Raw genomic sequence first — 22,232 nt, 5'->3', positions numbered from 1 at the left:
AAAATTTAGCTGTTAGAAATAAAACATGCCATTCAGCCATTTACGAGGATTACGACAAGTGATGAAAGCTCTACAGAAGTATTTATTTTCAACAATGGCCTACCTTTGAAGAAACAGTCCTTGCTGTGGATAATGTAGATTTTCTTCCTCTGCAGACACGAGGCTCGATGCAGCTGACAGTGATTTTCATAGAACCTGCCATCAGATCCACAGACGGGCATGTAGCTGGACTTGCAATCCTCGACACACCTGCATTCAGGCTGGTTCGTGTCCCTGTTCACGACACACTTGCTGCCCCGCCCGCAGTACTTCTTCTCACAGGATGCATGCAGACCATCCTGTCCATAGAGCACTGGGAAGAGCAGAAAATGCCATCGTGAGCCACATTTGCCTCAACAGACCACACGTGGCTGCTGCAGCACCACAGCCCTGACAGGAGCAGAAGCGACAAAGGTTTTGGAGGTAAAAAATGCTCCCCTTTGAACAGCAGCAGCTTGAAGGGAGTGCTCAGATCTGCACTCCCAGACGTCCAGCTCTCCCTTATCACAACACTGAGCATGTGCTCGAAGTGCTTTACTGGAAAGTGGTGGACACATGGCCCTCTGTTCTTTTAGCTCTTCACGATGCTAGAGCCTAGAATAAAACCCAGTGAGAGCACTTCCGTGCTCACACTTTGACTGTGAGTTACATTCAGAAAGCAATTCTGAAACCCTACACTACTCCAGCCACAAAACTCAGCAAAGTGCCCAAGTGCCAGCACTCAGCTCCCGTCCACATTTAGAGTCCAACTCCCACCCTGGGAGTCTAAAGCTTCCACCCAGAAGCGGAGTATCCTCCAAGCTAAAATTCACACAGGTTTCAAGGAAAGCTCAGACAAAAAACTGCTGAAAGCTTTTGAAAAAATAACCCCCAAGAAAGACCATTACTGAAAGGAATGTTACTGAATACAGTGAAGGGAATGTTATGGGAAAATGCTAGTCATTGTAAAAACGACCATCGGTACCTATTCCTACACTCTGAGTAATGACATATAGTGAAAAATAACTTTCTACTACTTTTAAGAATTCACTGGATATGATATTCTGAATATTACTGTGCTATCTGCTGTTTGATACTATTAAAAGGGTAAGGAAGCTGCCATTGTGCTGTAACATTTTCTGCTTATGAAGTTTCCTCACTTAAAGGCTTACGGAGAACATTACTATAATTCACACAGGACAGGGTGCTTCCAAAAAAGCCACTCAGAGCAATAATTAGCATTACACTCAACGAAGAGAGTTTCAGGAAATTAGATTATTCTATGTTAATTGGAGTACACCAAGTTGAGCATTACAAAGCGGAATTGCAAAAGGCATAATTATAGCAGGAATAAGCATTTCCTTGTCCAAAACCCACTGCCAGCCTTGCACAGCCTTCCAACAGCCAGAGACACTGGCTGCCCCTGAGCCAGGGACTCAGTCTGGACCAGCAAGATGGTTTGGAAGCAAATCCCTTTTCTCTACATTTACCACATGCAGGTTTGGCTCTTGGAAAGGTTTTGGTTGTGTCAGCTCTCAGAGGATGTTCAAGTGCAAGCACTACTCCAGATGTGCTGCAGCACTCAGTGGAACACATCCTGCAACAACTGGAGCACCCAGGGCTCTCCCCTTAACAGACTTTTCCAGCAGCCAAACAGTTCAGCGTAGGAGCACAGACCAGATCTCATCCATTGCACCTCATCCCATGTAAAAGGAGTGAGGAGCATCAGTACCAGCTACTTCAATCCCATTTTATCATGTTAAATTCCCTGCTAACATCAACACAGCCCCTGCCTGCCCAGCAGTTCATGCCAATATAAAATGCCTCCGTGTTGAAGCTCTGTTTCATCTACTCATGGTCAAGGGGTTAAAGCATGTGCACAGAGACAAGCAAGAGTTCCTAACAAAACCCCATTTTTCCTCCTCCCCAATAAGCCTTTGTTTTTATCACTGTAAATCTAAAAGGGAAAAAAAAGTCTGTTATTGGAGGATTAACTATTTGACTCAATAACTCATTAAAATTCCTCCAACTTGGCAAGCTAAGAAATATTGACTTTTCCTGACTTGTAATAAACTAGAAGGTCAAAGCATCTCTGAGCAGTGCAAAAAGTACAGTCCGTGGAAAGAGTATCTGACTATTCTTTACTTACTTTACTAATTGTTCCAGAAGTTTTGCAAATTATCCTCAGAAATGGAAATTTGTGACCTCAGGGAGATCTGTAAAGGCCATATTTTGTATTAGCACCTGCTCTAAATCAGAGCAGCCCAAAGCATGAAGACATGAGGAAGCTCTGGTCAAGCATCCTGTTCCTCTCAGTGGCAGGACCTGCATCTGTACAGGCACTTGCCTTTTCCATCTCAATGTGCCTCAAAAGACATATTTTGGAGACTGTTGTTGATATGAGAGCTATTTAAAAATCAAGATTCAGGAGCTATTATTATCTGTATAAATGTAATTGAGGTAAAACTACAGCAAAGACCTTTGTGGGCTGCCTTGATCACTAAAAATTGATCTCTCAGAGGTTGCACCAGCCAAGGACTGTGTCACGCATCTCACTGAATGTTATTGCTGCCTCCTCATTCAAGGTGGCCTGCTCTGATTTAATGCACCAGGTCACATCTGAGCAGGTGACAGCTGCACCCTGCCCTGACAGCAGCAAAAACGCTCTTAGGAGACTCAAGTATTTTTGGTATTTTGATTTTTAATATAAAATTTGCATAACTGAAGACAAACTTTTTTATTAGAACCAGCTTATAAAAAAATATAAAATACTTATTCTTTCCTTCATCCATCCTGGTTACTTTGGAAAAACCCCAGAAACCCTGGCTATATTTATGCCTTATCCATTTTGTTCAGAGTTTAATTTACTCTGTGTTCCCGGACAGACAACTCCTGGTTAAACAGATTAGTTTGGTAAGGAGATAAGAAAGATACCCCTCGAACAGCCAGGAAGGAAATATTCAAGTATTCGGGAATCCTGATGTACTTCTCCTAGTCCAAGTCCTCTGAAATCTGTGTGTCTGCAAGCAGAGTGCTAACATGGGTTTTCTTTGCCAGAACCCCGTAATGTTGACAGCAGCTCTTTAATGCAATTATCTTTTGCATAATCCTTTGAAGAACTGAAGTTCCCCACAAGCTCACTCAGCTGTACCAATGGACCCTCTGCCCAGCAAGGACAGCAACAGGGTGTGAAACAGAACAGAGCAGTGTAAATGGAGAGGAAAGGAAGTGTTTGACTGTACAAGCACTGTTATCTTTATCCAAGTAACTAATTAATCTGGAGCAGCACCAGGAGCCAGGGAAAAGGACTTTCCTTGATTGCATCAAGGTGGATCCCACAGGCAGGACACTGGTGTGCACCTCACAGGCATGAAACATGCCTTCCACTGCTTTTTTTTAGAACTATTAAAAGTGTCTGAATTCCTCACTCTTACAAGGATTATCAAAAACAGAAATGGGAAAGGTAATCAAGTGAAACTACCAACTACCTGCACAAAGTATTTATGAGCCCCACTGTACTGCATGGAAAAGGCATAATTTATTCAATTTATTAGTTGCAAAGAAAGTAATTTACATAGGTTAAAAATTTATCATCTTGCAAAACAAGCCACTCTTCAACACTGATTAACTATACTCAACATGGCTAGAGTCTGAGGTGTTACACTGTATTAAAGCCAGAAGGATGGACAGAGGAAGCCCAGTCTCATACATCCATGAACACACTTGACTTTTCAAATTAGCTCTCAGTTGCCCCTGAGAAATTTGGAGTTCCAGTGGAAAACTGACAAGAGTTTGGTACAGGAAGGAAATAACTGAGTTCAGGAATTTCATAAGGCTGGCTAACAGGCTGCCTGCATCTCAAAGACTTTAATGAGGAAATTAAGATGTTCCTGCCACGCTGGAGAATGCACATCCTCTAACGGCTCATTAATTCTTACAGACAAGGACCTCATCTACCTTTTGCACACCACTAAATGTGTTACAGATCAAACTAAGGCTCACGTGCTTTTTTTTCTTCACTCCCAAATACAAACCTATTCCTTACTTCCTCAAAACTCCCAAAGGAAGGTTGGGTTCAGGACAAGTACTGGTTTCACTTAGGACCAACCAGACAAACCCACCACAGATAGCAAACTCAAAAACCAAACAGCTCTATCATATCACTGCTCATTTATAGCAGAAGTGTAAATTACTACCTTTACATGTAAAAAGCGATTTTGCCCTCAAGTAACAGTGAGCTCCAGCAGGCAGCTGGGCATCCAGGTTTATTGCTGAAGGAAGAAGTTCAGACATTACATCAGAGCCAGGGCTAAAACTAGAAATTTTAATTATATATGACTGAAACTGGAAGCTTCTGTACCAAGTCCTTCCAAGGCAATGCTGCACCTTACAAGCGTTACATTAAAATAAAAATAAAATCAAACTCTATGACAGTGATACACACAGATGTATAGTTCAAGTGTGTATTTACATACATCTATTCACACACAGATTATACACAGCCACACACTTCCCTTGCCAAAACTCATTTTTGCTGATGACACAAAGTCAGATGCTGCAGCACAGCTTCCTAAACCTTCCTTAACAGCACATCTTAAGTAGATCTTGAGTACCTCATGGTTGGAAGCAACCAAAGTTGAGCTGCATATTGAGCCTGGCTTATGATCAGCAAGCAAATTGTGTGCTGCATTTGTTGCTGCTGCCACAATACAGTAAGAAAGGAAACAAAGCAGGAATTTCATAATTGTCTGCTCTTGAGCTTCTGGGTTTTTCACTGCATGCCTGACATGAGAGTGGAGAGGCAGAGAAGCCGTGGTAAATCACCTGGGCAAGGCAACAGCAATTTCATTGTCTCTGTTATAAAGCAAAAATGGTGACTTGTCCTGGAGAATAACACAGAGAATAAAATATGTTTCAACCATATGATTGCTACAGATACAAACTATTTTCTTTCGAGATGCACGAGACGACTCTGTGTGTTTGTGCACATTTTGGAGCAGGATGGAGAGGGACACATCAGCCTTGGAAGAGGAAGACAGAGAATCAATCATTTCACCATATTAAAGGCTCTACATGAAACAAAAGGCAGGATAATACGGAAATCCTCCTCGCAACAAAAGTTAGCAAGACTTCCCACACAGTCATGTGATTTCAGGAGGATTCACAGAGTTTTAAAAAATAAAACCAACCCCAAAAGGAAAGGAAAATAGACTCTGGAAAGAAGGGTTGTGACAAATAGTTGCACCAAGGACACCACAATGAAGGTAACTGCTTAATCTGTCTCTGCAGTTTAATATCAAATGAAAACAAATTGTAGTTGCTCAGCAGAAGCTCAATAACAGCAAGCAGTTATTCTGCAAACAACACCAAGGAAGCACTCAATACTATAGAAAAATTTTCTGTATCAATTTTTACATCTGAAAATGGGAACTAATGTTACCTTCTGTATCGGTTAGAACTCTGAAAACCATTGGAGGTCATATCATGAAAAGGCATTTGAAAATCAGAAGTAACTATGCTATTCTTAGTGTGATTAGCCTAATTTTTCCCCATTTCAAATCCATCTAACCACTATGAGATCAAAAGCTTAATCAAATATTATTTTTGGATGGTATTGTGGTCTGCGAGGGTACTAACAGGAAAAAAGAGACAAAAGACACGTAGAGATGAAAAGATCCAAACTATGTAAAACATACACAGAGATTACTGAGGAAGGAACACCAACCCAGGTATGAGACCATATATATTTAGATCCTTGCCATGCAACTTTACCATGCACAATTTTCCTGATTGTTCTCTTCTCAAAAGAGCTGACAAAGAGGCAATTCATAGAATTGCTCTCTATTAAATGTTTATCTTAATTTATCTTTGATAGGTATTGCACACTGAAGGCAATTTTACTACATTACTCCTGTGCAGCAAGTATAGACACAAATATAAATTTGTGCAGTCCTCATTGGCATCACACCTCTCCCTGCGTTTGTGAGCTGCTTAGCAGGTCCTCACAACCAGCTGGACAAGAAACAGCACAATTTTAGCAGAAGATTAATATATTTCCTGCATTTATCAGAAGGATTAATGTTCAGGGCCAGGCTGGACACTGTTTGGAGCAACCTGGTCTAGTGGAAGGTATACCCAGCCACGGCAGAGGAGTTGGAACAAGACGAGCCTTAAAGTCCCTTGCAACCCAGACCATTCCATGATTCTGTGATTTAATTCAATGTTTCCTTGGGCACCCATATTTCCAGTGCTGTGAGAAACCCAGTGAAGCATAGTAGCAATGTGCTTATGCACGTGCACATGTGCACTCACATGTATTTTACTTGATTGTGGTTTTCATTTTCTCAGTATTCCACAGCCCAAAAAAAGGCTGAAAATTTACAGTCTCAGATCTGGAGGGAATAGATCACATTAATACTTTGGTTCCTTTGGTATGATACTCCATATCAAATGAATAGATTCTTTGGAAGGAAGGCAATAAAATTCCCATGGGTCACTGCTCAAAATCAGTCTTGCTGCCTTTAATCTTGCTCATGAATCTTGTGTCTGTCCCATTTCTTCACTCCTACTCTCAGGACCAGCCCGGCTTCCCTTCCTTGTTTTCAGTGGGCTTTTATCCTTTGTGTCATGTATCTTTATGCTATTCCTTCAGTGAAATTCTTGTGACAGAGACTAGGGGGAGGTTACAATCCAATAATAAAATAACTATAGATGGCTTGCCTGTTTTCATGTCGATTTCTCCAATTACATTACCAGTGGAGCTCCTGAAGGGAAGCTGAACAGCCTGGATCTTTCCCAGCTGTTAACCATTAAATCTGGCCATGGATGTTGCCTTTGGTTTGCTCCCCGCTCCCCTCTCCTCCTGGACACACAACCCAAGGCTTTCCCCCACAAGATGCTCACACCTCCCCTGGCTCCTCCACCATCACCATGAACCCAGAGACCTTTGCACAGCTGCCCCCAAAGCTCCTTGGAACCAAGCAGAAGTCTCTCGCTTCCACCTACTTTTCAAAATCTGATTCCACAATTTTCACAATTTTACCCTCATTTGGATAATTTCTACTTGGAGGAGGGTGAAATGGATAAACTAAGTGTAGTGGGACATGCTGCAATGGCAGGGAACATGCCTGGCCATCACTTACAACACCTATGTAAAAACATCTGGTAGTATTATCAGTGGTTCAAAACCAAAAGACACCTAGGTCCCATCTGAGGAGCATTCTTCAGTCTCACAGAAATCTCTTCATTTCTATTTTTTCACTCACTACTTTGTGATAAGACCATTTATCAGAAAATAAATAAATTTTTTTATTGTATGCCTATTTTACCCTTATATATGCACAAACATAATGTTATTTCAGATTGGATAGATAGACCTTTCTATTTTCCTACTTATTTTCTCATTCAGACATCAGTTTATAATGCTCATTGAGGCCCAAGAACAGAAGCAGAAAGACAGCTCATCACTGTGTTTGTATCAAAAAAAAGAACATTATCCTGATTATCTCTTTTTAATTGGAAGATATTTATAATTAATACCCATTCAGTTTCCTTATTACACTACTCTTGAATTCAGCTCTACATAAATTAAAAAATCATCTGACTTGCACCAAACTGTTCAAATGCCACTGCAGGAGGTTTCACCATGACAGGTTAGAACCCTCCATTAGTGTCACCACAGTGTCAGCACTTCCAGAAGCATTTCCTTTTCTTTAAGAGGTGCATATCACACACTTCAACCTTACAAATGAAGACATGTTCTTGATGAACATCTTTAAAGCTTTGTTTAAACTCAGCCCAAAGCTGTATTAAGAGGTAGAAACATGAGATAGAAAAGGATGGAGGTTGGCAGTGGCTACAAGCTCAATATAAAGTAATTAAATCACAGGATCACAGAATGGTTCAGGTTGGAACCGACCTTAAAGCTCATCTTGTTCTAACCTCCTGCCATGTGCAGGGACACCTTCCACTAGGCAATGTTGCTCCAAGCCCCATCCAGCCTGGCATTGAACACTTCCAAGGATGGGGCAGACACAGCTTCTGTGGGCAACTAGTGTCAGGGCCTCAGCATGCTCACAGGGAAGATTTTTTTCCAAGTATCTAATCTAAATCTGCCCTCCTTGCTTGATCCCATCACTGGAGATAAGGTAGACCATACTATGAAGGGGGAAAAAAATCTTTAGGATGGTAATTTCAAAGAACAACTCAGGTGTATTGAGAAAATGAATCTATAGAGTCTTTTACTGTCACTTCCTTCTCCTGTCCCTTCATCCCAAGCAGATTAATTTACAAGGGTAAAAGCTTCCAGATGGAATCTATCAATAGTTGCATCTATGTACAACTTGCAACACTTCTGTCATTTACTACTACACATAAAGGAAGGCAGACAGCTCTGAATGAAAATTAGGGACTGGATTCACTTTGTGAGTCTGTTTCTGAGAACTGATGCCTTTCTGTAGAAGTTGACATTTCCTGGAAATAAAAGGGGACAAAATATTAAAGCTATTTAGTTGTAATGGGATTTGTATTAGTGCAGGTGTTTTGTGTTTGGGTGGTTTTTTCTCCTGGGTAAAGCAAAACTTGTATTTTACTCATGGACACTTTCCTTGACTGAGGAGCAGCCCCAGCAAAAGGATTAGTGCCCCTCCTGCATCACACCTAAATCAGCATAAACCTCCAGCTTGAAACATTTGAGGCTGCACAGTGTCTTTTCACATTTTTTTCCCCAAGACATTTCATTTACGTTTTCCCAACTAGATGCCTTAGAGCCTCACCGATTATGAGTGCCGGAGCGTTACCATATAGCCCAAGTGTGAGGCAGGAGCCAAATAGGTCCATTATGGGGAGAATAACAATCACACAAATACTGAAGAAAGATGTTTTATATCTGCATTGGGACACAGAAGAAAGGATATCTTATAAAATAGTTTTCCTAGAATCATAGAATGGTTTGGGTTGAAACGGACCTTAAAGATCATCTTGTTACAACCCCCCTGTCATGGGCAGGGACACCTTCCACCGGACTGGGTTGCTCCAAGCCACATCCAGCCTGGCCTTAAACACTTCCAGGGATGGTGCAAGGCCGACATGTGAGGCACACTGCTGGCAGCATGTCCAGGACTGCATCCCACCTTGGGATTGCCTTTAAAAATTAGTAAGAACAGGATGTGCCTTTAAAATGTTCTCTATATACATTATGCAGTGCTTGTCTGTTATGGTTCATAAAAACTCAGGAACAAAACACATTTGAATGATAGCAAATCCAAATAAACTCAACATCTTCCAATGGGACAGTCATGAAGACAAATGTACATATTGCACTGAGACTGCAGATAACCCTAAAATGAACCCAGTTCTGCTCAATGGTGGCATCTGCTCAGCAACTCAAAGGTTGTTCTCAGATCATTGCTCAAGCCAAGCCATGGAGCAAAAGCTGCACTCAGGTGTGTGCATGGCTGGGCAGAGCAAGTTGCTTTTAATTGCAATGTTACCAACATATATTAAAAAAATACGAACATCCCCCCCAAATTCCTGACTCCAGATGTGCCCCAGCAGTTCCCCTTGCTCTAGCACAAGAGACTGCAGTGTCCCAGGGTTTAATTCAGTGCTGGTCAGTGAGCGTGAGCAGGATATGCTCCAGGAGCTTGAAACCAGACCAAAACATCTCCACAGGCCAACACCGATCAATAACAATTTGCAATCCTCTTTCCCATTCTCTGTTATTGTTAATGAATTTCTGTTCCAAGACTAAGAAATAAGGAGAAACACTATTTTTAAAGCAACTGCATGCATGTCTTGTGCACCTAGTGCTACTTTTGTAATTCTCCACTTGTTTAATTTTCTATTTGTTGTCTAATCCAGCACGCCATGAAACTCCAGAACACCGGTATTTTGTGGACACACCATTTTCTTTAACTCCATCTGAAGACAATGTTAACACATGGAAACCTTCATCTCATATAGGATAAACCCCTTGAGTCTGTCAGCAAGTGCCCGTCAGACCTAACAGCCATTGTTAATACCCAGCCTTTTGAGGCTCTCTCCCCAGGGCAAATCTATTTCTCACCCCCTCCCTGAGAATTTCACTTTTGCATCAATAATGGAAATTACCCTGACTGTGATTAAAGATTTATCTCCTCTGAATATGAGATTTCAAGATCACTTCCTACTCCTGAAGTAAATAGCCCAGTACACCTTCACAGTCTTTTCCCAGTCCTGCCACATCACCCCAACCTGCACCAAGCAGTGTTAAGTATATGCATCAACATCTTAAACTCCTAAATTCAACAAAAAGACATCTTTTTTATCCCCACTTACCCTCCAGCAGTTACTTTTCCCTGTGCTCTTCTACAAAGGACAGCAGAATTAATGCCATTTCTCCTGCATTACAAACCTTTTACTCTCTCTGTATTTGCTCTGTGCTGAAGAAAGCATTTTGAAGTGCATTTACCTGATGGAAGAGTTATTGGCTACCAAAACTACTGAAAGGATAACACAGTAAGATGAAAAAAACCTACTAAAAAGCTATTTTGAAAGTGAAAAGCCTTTAAACTTCATATAATGTTAAAACTGGCTCTGAAGGTATCAGTGCAGAAATGGAGCATTAGTACCAAAATGCTAAGATTAGCTGATTTTTTTTTTTATTGTTAGGAGTAGAATATATCACTGGGTTTTCAGGTTGAAACTCACAATCTAAAAAGAAAAATTAAGAGGAGATAAAAAAATACATAAAAATCCATAACTGATTAGGGGTTTCTGCAATGGCTGTATTTTTGTTTCAAACAGTTTTAATTTAATCAGAATTTTCTTAGTTTGTACAGCTGGGCATCTGGTTTGGGAAATTACCCAGGAGGGCAGAGCCCCTTCCCCTCACCCCACAATGAGCTTTTTCCTTTCCATGGCATCAGTGCTCATCCACAGCCATGCAAAGAGTCCATCCAGGATTTATCCTGCTGCCAAACAAAGACAGCAGCCTGAGGAGTGTGGGAGCACTCCTCAGTCACCCACACCAGGAAAGCGTGGGGAGAGCTGGATCTGAAAGGGTCGATGTAAAATAAGAGTACATGTATTCACTCCCTTCCCTTTGAAAGTGCTCTGTACACTGAATAAAAATAGCAACAACTGATAAAATCAACTGAACACTGTTTCCCTTCAAATACAAAGGTACCAAAAGGAAACAAGAGGGTCACATTTAATAGCAGAAGAGGAAAAGCTTGGGATAAAAAGCTGGAATTAGGAACAATCATCAGTCATCAACATCAGAGTACACTGGGCAAAGGCAGCATTATGGGGCTTTTTATTCCTTTAAGAAAGGGAACAGAACAAAAGGCATTTTGGTGCAGGGCATGTTGTTGGGCTGACCCACATGGATATGGCACAACTACACCAAGAGAGGAGCACAAGGTGAGCACAGACACCTGGGAGCTCAAGACAGTGGTTACATCTGAACACAGGTGAGATGGTGAATGCCATGAAAACCCCAGAAAACCAGTGGCACCAGTTCAAAGCGGAGAGATGAGATGCCTGGCACGAGCCAAGAACAGGTAGGCACCATATTTTTGATAGGAGACTGGAACTGGGCTTTTCTACCAGCTTATAGTTCAAGCTCCTTCCTTGATGCCTTAGAAAAATGAAGTAAATCTCCTCATTGTAAAAAGGGGGGACAATTCAAGAAACTCCGTGGTCTGTCACTCCAGTCTCTGTCATTGCCACTTGTCCCTTTGGATCAGCACACAGAGCTCTCAGGCAGCTTGGAGGGAACAAGGCAATGATGAATCAGACCAAAAGAAAGGAAAGAGGGGCAGTGTTTCCACCAATCTCTTTGGATGACTGACCAGAAAGGAAAAAAGCAGTGAGAGTCACTACATTTGACTCTACAGGAGTAAAGGCAATAAATAAATACATACATACATACAAATAGTAAATAGGAACATCCTATGCCAAGGACACAGCTCTTTTCCATAAGCACATAGAGCTCAAGTGATGAATTTATCAGCAGAGAAGCAGCTGGTACTGCCCTTTGACAACACACCCAGGTCCCCCCACTCTGCAGATCCCATCCGGGACCTGCCAATGCCTCCCCGCCAGTCTGGCGTGCTGGAATATTCTGCAGCTCAGTACAGCAGTACAAGAGCCCAAAGCTTGCAAAAGAAATACACGAGCAGCATGGCAGGGATGACTGGAAATGCCTGGGGAAAAAAGTTCACTTCCAAAAACATTTGCTTTAGAGACAAAAATTGTGTTTGATCCCCTCCTGCCTGGCTCTTCCCATCACACCATGGCTTGGAAAAGGCTGACAGTTCCCATCTATGGCTGGGCAGTGCGTCCCCATGTGTGGCTCCATCAGACCCACTGCAGCACAAAACTACTTCAACCCATTCATAACAGAACATCACATCCAGCAGCCAAAATCCAGCTGGCATTTTGTGCTCACAGTAAATAGGATTACTGGCAGCAATGAAAAGTGAAGTCCTCTGCTGAACAACACACTGGGGATGGCAGCTGCTTTCCAGCCTTGGACTGTAAATACCACCTTGCCAAAGCTTTCTGTACTAATGGGGCCTATTTTCTCTATAGGAAAGGAAAAGGCAGGAGAGAATTCAATTTTTATGCTTCCGAGTCTCCTATTGATGTGCATGTGTTCAGCTGCTCCTGTTCCCATTAACACCCAGCATGTGAGATTCAAACAACTTCAGAGCTGCTACAAGCTGAGGTTTTTCACGATATAGAACTCATGTTAAAAAAAAAAAAAGGGAAAAAGGTGTTATTTGAAAATTTTCTGCACTAAATAATGTAGCACAGCTTTGACTTAAAAACTTGCATTTCTCAATGGAAATATTTGTGTCTACCTAATGGACAAACCAGAGCTGCCAACTATTAATGTTCATAATCCTCACTGACACCAATGGGAGCTGCCTTTGCAGAGCAGGTCCCCACAGGGATCCTGGAGGGTGATTTACCGACTCCAACATGACCTGCAGGCGCTAAATCGCTGCCTCCAGGTTACTCAGGCGGAAGAACATGCACAGTGCCCATTTGGGGGAGAAAGAGGTCTGAGACTGTCAATAAAAAAAAAACCCCTTGGGTCTCACAGTGAAATAGAGTGAATGACCAGCTGGCAAGGAGGGGAGAGGGGATGAAAAAGGAAAATGAGAAAAAGGCAAATTGCTCTCTGTGTGATGGCAGGAGTGATCCTGAACTGCAGTCAAGTTTCCCAAAGTTCACTGAGTTAAAGTCTTATTTGCCTCAACAATGCCCACTTTAGTGGCTAAAACATATAAAACAATTAAAAATTACAACATCTCTTCCCATGTAAATGTCTCTCCATTAGAAACAGCGCTTGGATTCACAGGGATGGAATTCAGGGGTGAGGAGAACGACCATTTTTCTTGGATATTTTATGTCAAAACCCAGTGTGTGTCCCTGATCAGCAAGGAAAGGCACAATGTGGGACAGGAGACAGCTTTGTGGGTTTGAATTCCCTTGTGAGACGAGAGCTACTGGGCCCCAAAAGCTGTCCAAAACTTCCTCCTGCTGGATTTGTTACACACATTTGTACTGGCAATTCCAGTTGAATTTATACTGAAAAATTGCTGTGGGAGTAGATACCACTGTGTGAGGTGCAAATGTATCTAACACAATCAGTAGCAAATACGTAATTATTAAACAGAGGGATGGGAGTATGAAAGAATCATAATTCAATACTCTTAAAGCAAATACTGTTTTTTGAGAGGAAAACCAAGGATCTCATTTCTTGCCTTCCTGGGCATCTCTCCCAGCACAACTATTCCACATGTGCAAATTAAAAAAAAAAAAAGCCTGAAAGTCTTGGAAGGCATAAATTGGGATACAGAAAAAAACCTGCCAACACCGAGTTTTGTACCAGAGGGTCCAAAGGGAGTCCACAGCAGGGACATCACAGAATGCATTAAATCTCAATTAGATCATAGCACACAACAAAGCACAGAACGTTCCTATCATATTTGCTCACCCAAGGATTAAGGGATTTTCTTCAGAGAGGTCTGTGCTCACAAAGCATCTTGGGGACCACATGGCTCTTGGCAGGGAAAAGAAGGCACCCCTCTCTCCTCTCTTAATGAACTGCACCAATTAAATGGTCTCATAACAGTATTTTACATGTATGTGTGCCAGTGACAGACTGCAGCTGTGAAGAGACACGGCTCAATACTTTGGAAATGCTTCCACAGTACTTTTGGTAAGTATATCTTATTGGTGACTGTCTGCATATGCCAAAATGTCAAAAATAGATGCGTGGAAAGAAAAAGAAGAAAACAGGAGGATAAGGAAAATATTAAAGGAAATGAAACTTTGATGGCATACTTCAGATTTTAAACATTACTCTAATAAGGTAATGTTCTAGCCACTTTTAAAGCAATGAGGCAACATCATGAAGTCATTATTTGTAAAAGCGTTCATTATACAATGCTTGCTATTAATAAGACCTCATAATTATGCGTGTAAATAGTATTACAGTATAATAAATGTAATATTGGCAGCCAAGTGCCCACAGAAGCCTGATGTGCAGCAGTGGGCAGCAGAGCTGGAAGCAGTGTCCAGCCCAGACTCCCACTGGCTCCTGCTGGCTGGTCCTGCTGCATGAGCTTCTATGGCAGGACCTCATTCTGCAAAAGGATCTGCAGGAGGATTCATTTGGCCACATAAAAGAATTTTACATCCCATCTCCATCTCCTCTGAGCTAAACCAGGATTTGCTTCTGTACGGCTTCACAAGCCTAGAAGACTTTTTCTGTGAAATCACAGAATCATAGAAAAATTTAGGTTGGAAAAGCCCCCAAGGCCATCAAGTCTGACTGTTCCCCCAGCACTGCCAAGTCCATCACTACACTGTGTCTTCAAGTGCCACATCTACATGTCTTTTAAATCCCTCCAGGGATGGTGACTCCACCACTGCCCTGGGCAGCCTGTTGCCTGACAGTGCTGTGGGTTCTCCTGTAGTAACACTTGCCACAACACCTGACTACACTCATTTCTTCCACCCAGCCATTTCCACAACTCTGAGCTCTGCTGCCTCCACTCCAAGCACGACTCATGCCTAATGTCTTCCAGCACGGGGCATTTCGAGTGCCATCAGCAAGGACAGGCTTCACCGAATGCAAACAGTTTGCACTTTCCTCCTAACGATCAGTTAATGAAGTGCAACACTTCAGAGCTGTTTGATTAAAGTGCTAATGCTTGTAAAATCAATATGCCAGGGAGTGAAGCTTTCTTCATATTTAAGCAAGAAAAAAAAGAGTCTTAATTTAATGTTGAATCCAGATGCAGCAACAGGAGTGCAGACACTGTTTGTAGCTGCCCCATATAATTTAAAACCACCTGCTGTTTGTACACCTTAAAACACACATTATTCAATAAATGCTGCAGAAATTATCTTAAAAGCAGCACTGCCTTGACTTGCTTCTACAAAAGTGCTACGATATCCACACACAGCACTGATACCTTTTAAAAGGTTTCCCTTGCAGAGGAGCAGTACCAATAATCAAAATCACAACAAGGCCAGCAGCTTGGCAGGTCCCTATCACCTTTGGAGTGTGCTGCTTTAATTTGCTCCAGGCAAACCCATTCCCTACCCACACAAGAGTATTCAGTCAACTAAGTGAATGACTTGATGAATGCACTTCACCGCCACACATTTGGGCTGGAAAACTTCAAAGCATGGTAATCATAATATTTTCATTACAGACAGGAGCTATTATTCCTCCCCACAATGAAGGCTGGAAGACAGGCTCTAATCCCCACAACGGAGGACTCTCTTGAAAGGGAACATCACACTGGCTTTCAAAAACCCATCAGGGACGCAGAGTTCACAGCTATGAAACCTTCCAGCCTCGGTGGGTCAAACCTGGCATCAAAGCACCCACCCTGCCCCAAAATAGCTCTGAGTTTCAGATGTCGTAACTCCCTAAATGGTACGGGTACAAGCTATATGGTCATAGCCCAAATTATATTACACATCCCCTGACTGCACACACTGAGATTATGATTGTTCAGTGCACTCAGCACACACACAGTCACAAGGGAACACTAAAAGCAAATTCTGGCCCTGTCTATCATCCATAATTCAAGAGAAATCAGGGTTAAAAAAAGTGCATGAGCAATTGACATAATTTATATGCTGCAAGTGGGAGAGTTGGCAGTCTCTCGCATCATAAAGTTTAAATAATGGTAGTTTAACATCAGATGTACCCACAGCTGTATTGCCATTAGCTCCATTACGCCATGGAGCAACCCCTCCCTGAGCTGGGTACCCCCACCTTGCCCCACCAACAGCTTGCTTCACACAGGATTTCACCAGGAATGATCAGTCAAGCACAAACCACTTTGTACTAACAGCAGGAAAAAGAAAAAGGAAGAAAGAACCAACAAAATTCCCACACCTTGAAAAATTTAGTGATGCAGTGGGTTTTGAAAGGTACCTTTATAATGAAAGGCAAAAGAAAGGAAAAATGTATCGAGCAGTGGCAACAAGTTTTGGAGATGCTGTTGCCAATTTTGATCAATATCATGACATTTACCATTACAGGATATGATTTCTTCTTGTTGTATACTAACAAAAAATATTCTTCTTTACACAAGGGATTATCAAATTAATTCAGTGTGTGTGCATGCTGCGGGGTATTAATTGATCATTCAGTCTAAACCAGTCAATATTTCTTATGGAAACAAAAGAAAGCTGGAATAGTGACTGCTTTGTCCCACCATTCTCAGGCTCACCCATAGTATACTGTTTTCAGTGGAAAACCTAAACTCACAGAAATGAGGGATCCCATGAGGGTCAGGCATTGGGAATGAGGCTGCCAAAAGTCCCACCCGCAAATCAGCTTTTTCAACCAATCCATTCTCTGTCTCATCAGTCCCTCTGCAATTAGTCATAGCAAGACTCTGAAGAGGCATAATATAACTTATACTATCCACAAATGCAGAATTAAACTGGGGCAATGCACAACCTAGAAACAAGCCAAGCCTACAGTCTGGCTACAGCTCCTGTTCTTCAGAAAAACTCTTCTCAACAGAGGAATTCTGCAGAAATCAAATGAGAACTTGAAAACAGGAATCCTTAAAGTAAAAGGAGTTAATGAAAATTCACCTGGTTTCACAGCACCCTGCACTTACCAGGACACCATCACCACTCTAAGTACCACTTTTCTGCAGTTAATGCTGTAATACCAGATTTTCAGGGATTTTTTTTGCTTCCTTCCTGTTGTGCTGAGCTGACAAGTCTGGCTAAGCTGTGCCAAAAGAAAAAATAAATAAAGCATGAGCACAGAGCCTGAATCTTTGGTCAAAAAGTTCTTTTTTACATCCCATGTGCAGATTCAGCACATCCATGTCCATGGCACAAAGATGAAGAGACACGTCCCAATTTAATCTTCAAACACAACCTGGTAAGCAGAAAGCAGCAAGAAAAGGTGCTTCCACCCCCCCCCCCGCCCCCCCACCCCCGCCATGATTCAGCTGACAACGTCAGCAACAAAGTGGAGCAGGTATGGTGGCAAGAGGTAACACTGACACAGCTCCTCCCTTCTGTCTCTCAGAACAGAATATGGAAGTTCAGCGGAGAGCTGAAGCCTCATGCAAGAAAAACCCGAAGGACCTCAATCTCTCTTTCTTACCTTCAGCAGCACCAGCACTTCTTAATTTCACTGCTTCCCAGGAGATGGGTCTCCATCCCCAGGTGTGCTGAGCATGCTTCATATTATCTGAAGGAACCAGAATCCCTGAGTTACTGGCCTCTTTTACCGTTTTTTTTCTTTTCTTTTCTAGGACACGATATTCTTATCTGAGCTTGCAGAGCGCATCATCTAGACAAACTGCTGTCTTTCTCTCCCAGTTGCACCCAGGAGCACATTTGTGTGAGGAAAATAAAAGGTGTCCAAGATTTGAAATATGGCAGTGAGCATCCCTTTAACGCAGCCACGGGAACTGCCAGCAGAAAGCGCTTCACAGGGGATTTACAACATGGATTTTTCTGCTACATGAGGTGGGGAGAGAAATCTGCAAAGAAGGCAGATCATAATTTAAGTTTATTTATGATTTATCTTCTTTATTCCAGTACCTGGCGAAGAATTTAAATAGGCATTTCCAGCGCCTCTCTGAACACCTGAACCACTACATGCCCATGAAGCTCAGTAAAAGCCTGGACTACATTATCCTTGACTAAGAAAACACAGTGTATGCAACCCTGCTGCCACCTTATACCGACAGAGTGTTAAAATGAGTGGCATATGTGGAAGTAGCAAAAAATTTCAAGGAAATTTATAAGATGAGCAACTTGATAAAATCTTTCTCTCTGAGCTAGACAGCCTAAGGCCGAGTCAAGAAAACAGCGGAAAAAACCACCAAAATCCTGTATTCCAACTTGAACATCCAAACAGAGGACTTCTGCAGCTTCCTTTAGGCACAAAAGGGTATCTCTGCATGAAGGTTTTAAAACATTCCTTAACTTGTTCTCTGTTGAAGGATCCCATCATCTTTTCCCAAGTCCTCTCACAGCCATGTGGAACAGCAGAGCAATGGATGCCTCATTATCAACAACAGCTGATAGTGTTGCAATGATCCCCGTGGGCTCTTCAAGGGCTATGGATGGTACAGTCACTCAAAATCATGCTCAAGAGAGAACAAGGCATCCCTGCTACAGAAGCACTTCTCACTCACCTGGGGGAAAAGAAGTCCTTCATTACAATTACAATCAGAATTACTCCACAAAGTATTTTGATCCCACTTGGATGTGCCCCCACCACGAACAAGCCAGGCTCTGTCTCACCTGCTTGAGGAGCACAAGGGAGCGCAGCCCAGGATACACAACTGCTCCTCCAGCAACTCTGAGCTTCCAGTCCCAGGCTTATTTTAGTGTTGTATTTTAGGGGGAGCAAAATTGATGCTTTCCAGCACACACAACCCGTTTCTGTTTTCCTCTGCCACCGTAAGGAGCCTGGCATTGCCTGTCCCCCGGAGCACAGAACAAATGCACACTTGACCTTCCCATGCTACATGTTTTGGGTGAGCACCAGCCCTTGGAGGGGATCCAGGACCCACACTGCACCCCTGACAAAGTCCTGCTGGGTCATGCCAAACATCAGACCACATGAATTGTCTCACCAGAGCTTGCTCACCTGGGACATCCACCCCTGCCTGGTACATTGCCTCCTGCTCATGATTCCTAATCCTCTTCCATACTGCCTCAAAATGACTAGAGGCACACCAAGGCAGCAACTCAAGGGAACAGAGACTTACCAGCACTGAAGGTTCCCCACCCCACCTTCCGTCAGCACCAGCAGGTGCAATGCAGCAGCAGGACTCAGCCTTCCTTCACCTATTCCCACCCATGCCTCAGCCCCATCACATTAATCCGACTGATGTTCCCAGGAGTCAGGGTGTAGCCAGGTTACATGGCAAAAAGGGTTTTTTCACTTCAAATGAAGCACAAAAAAATTGAAACTTCAGAAAAATTTATACTTTTCCTTTTAAAAAATTGTATTTAAAATTTTTGGAGCTTTTAAATCCACAATATTTTAGGGACAAAACAATTCTACTCATGAAACCCTTCCTTCTAAAATGGGTTGTCTGAGAATCACCTTATGAAGGCTTTCCCTTCCTGAGCCTTGCAATGCCTTTCCCATTTAGAACACCTGGGGATCACAGCCCTTACACGAGGCCTCAGCACAACCCCCTGCCCAGCAGAGCTCGATGTTCAGATACTGGCAGAAAGCAGTACAGCAGCACCAGCAGTGCCTTCAAAAAGAGTGTAGAATTCTGGTTATTTATATAAGACTGCATTTAATACCTCTGCTCATCTTCACCTGCATTTTGCCTCACATAAAAATCAAAATTTGCAATTTGTAAACTGCAGAATTTGATGACAGTGGCGTTAAAGCATGAATGTGGATAGCAGATGCTGCATTTAAACCTACCACAATGAATTATAGAATATCCTGACTTGAAAGGGACCTATAAGGATCACTGAGACCCAAGGGAAACTAAGAACCCCATTTTTTTTTTTTTCTGGAAGCATTATTGGTGTCCCAACCTTAATAATAATTTCAGAATCCCCTGAAAGTAGTGTGGGAGCGTCACCATTAAGATCTGTGGAAACACAACTCCTGGTTGTATGTATTCCCTCCAGACTGCCAAGATATATTTAAGTCCCTTTCCTCAATCAGAAGCAACTTAACCAACCTGGAAAACAACAAATCAATGCTACTTGCATTGTTTTTCATGTCTGACTCCACATTAATGCTACGTCAGACACTATCAGCATCAGACGAGGCTGCACCAGCCTTTGCCAGAACTGTTGCATTTTCTCAGTGAAAAAGGGAAATAGGTAAGAGGGAAGAGAAAATTATTAATTTCCCAGGATCTTTTTTGTGTTACATCTCCTCTGTAATTTGGGCAGGGCTCCTGCCCCTGGAAACAAGAACTAGGAGGGAGAAGCTGTGGCTGCTCTGTACCTGGAAGTGTTCAAGGTCAGATTAGATGGTGCTTAGAGCAACTTGGTCTAGAGGAAAGTGTCCTTGCCCATGGCATGAGGTTGGAACAAGATCATCTTTAAGGTCCCTTCCAACCCAAACCATTCAACGTATCCACACTGAGAATAGGGATTTCCTTACAGCACAACTGGTAGATGGAGAATTAGTTTCCTCATCAGTGAAGATGATCCCAGCTGGGAGACTCTGCTTTCTGCACCAGATCAGGACATTTCCAAGCAAATATTGAGCCAAAATTCAACATTGTGCTGTCAAAGAAAATTCTCCTAAGTGCAGCAGCCACTTCCCCACAGTATTCAAAAACCTGATAGACTGTGGCATCTATTTGCCACTGTTTAATCAGCTCTGGTTAATGGGTGAGACTTGTTTGCAGCATTTTCATGATCAGGTTAACTCATTTCAGGAGAATACAACTGCACTTAAAAGGAAACATCAAAAACAGACAGTAAAAACATAGAGGGTTTATGCACATGTTTTCCTGATGTGTTTAGTTGCATTTGAAACTGCTTTAATTGCAGATCTATACAGTTATGTGAGCTGCTCACTGCTGGGCTCCCTGGGAATCCTGAAAGCCAGAGGGACAGGTCAAAGTGTCACAGTCAAGAATTTATAGACAGCAACAGCAGAAGCCATGTGAATAGAATGATGTAATCCCTTGCTGCTGAAAACCAATTGGATATAGGGAGGGAGAAGATGTATACAGCTGTATGGAAAGGGAGATGAGTATGGAAAGGCTCCAAAACCAGTGCATTTGGTAAGCAAATGTTATCCCACTGAAATTCAGAAAAGTCTGCAAAATTATTTTATGTCTTCTCCTGTTGGGGTCCCTCCCCCGCCGTGTAGCCCTGGGAGAGGGGCCCTGAGGGCACAGACACGGGGTTTCCCTGCCCCTGCTCAGCCTCGTTCCCATTGGTTGGTTTGTGTTCCCTGCGCGGGCAGAAGGACCCTTGGTCCCGTGACTGGAACAGTTCCTCGGCAGAGCCCCGGCCATGCGGCTGGAGAAATAAACATCTCTGAAACATCTAGCAAGAATCTGTCTGTCCATATATATTTCCTTTCCACGGGACTCCTGGTTTGATATATGCGTGTTGCAGTATCCCCACTGCAACATTCTCCAATAAATTTTCAGTAGATTATAAGGAATAAAATTAATCCCTTTGTACAAAAGATGATTTAAATACATTCTATTACTAAAATTTTGTGCAGCTAAGAACTTGTAGCAAAGATTGAAAAGAGTGTTCACAAAAGCAGTGAACATTACATACACAGAAAAAATACAGTGGAGATTTGCAGACTAAGGTCCTCTATCATACCTAAATTAAAACATAAACCCATGGCAATGTATTCTCCCTGTTAGCTCTCCTAAAGCCCTAACCAGAGTACACTGCAATAGGCTGTGGAGAGAGAAAGGAATGTACCTTCGAATACAACAGAAACAGCTTTTCTGAAGGACAGGAGAGCTTATAGCTGTTTCCTGTGCATCATGGACCTTAAGGATGCTGATATTTAATAAACCTTAAGGACCAATAAAGAATGTAAAATAATTCTTAAAAAAAACACCTACAGGGCCTTCAAGAAACCATAAATAAAATTCCATGCGATTTTCACAGGTTTACAGCACATCATCTTGGCTGTGCACTGAGGGGAATCCCTCTGGCTGCAAGCCAAAACCTCATCCCAAAGGCCCAGCATC

The 22,232-nt window shown here is 42.4% G+C and overlaps 1 protein-coding gene across 6 annotated transcripts in view; it reads right to left on the bottom strand.

Annotated features, from left to right (window-relative positions):
• The window catches only part of FSTL4 (follistatin like 4), a 226,010-nt gene that overhangs the window by 158,156 nt on the left and 45,622 nt on the right, over window positions 1-22,232 (bottom strand). For all 6 annotated transcript variants that reach the window (XM_042014623.1, XM_042014627.1, XM_042014629.1 and 3 more), the window contains one exon: window positions 104-352. In XM_042014623.1, the coding sequence (XP_041870557.1) occupies window positions 104-352 (249 nt within the window). The remainder of the gene's footprint in view (window positions 1-103; window positions 353-22,232) is intronic.

Source organism: Corvus kubaryi, unplaced genomic scaffold (assembly GCF_017639235.1).
Source record: "Corvus kubaryi isolate FWS band 111438036 unplaced genomic scaffold, C.kubaryi_AGA036_p1.0 split2-37374, whole genome shotgun sequence".
NCBI lineage: Eukaryota > Metazoa > Chordata > Aves > Passeriformes > Corvidae > Corvus > Corvus kubaryi.
This window is presented reverse-complemented; position numbering and strand designations above follow the sequence as displayed.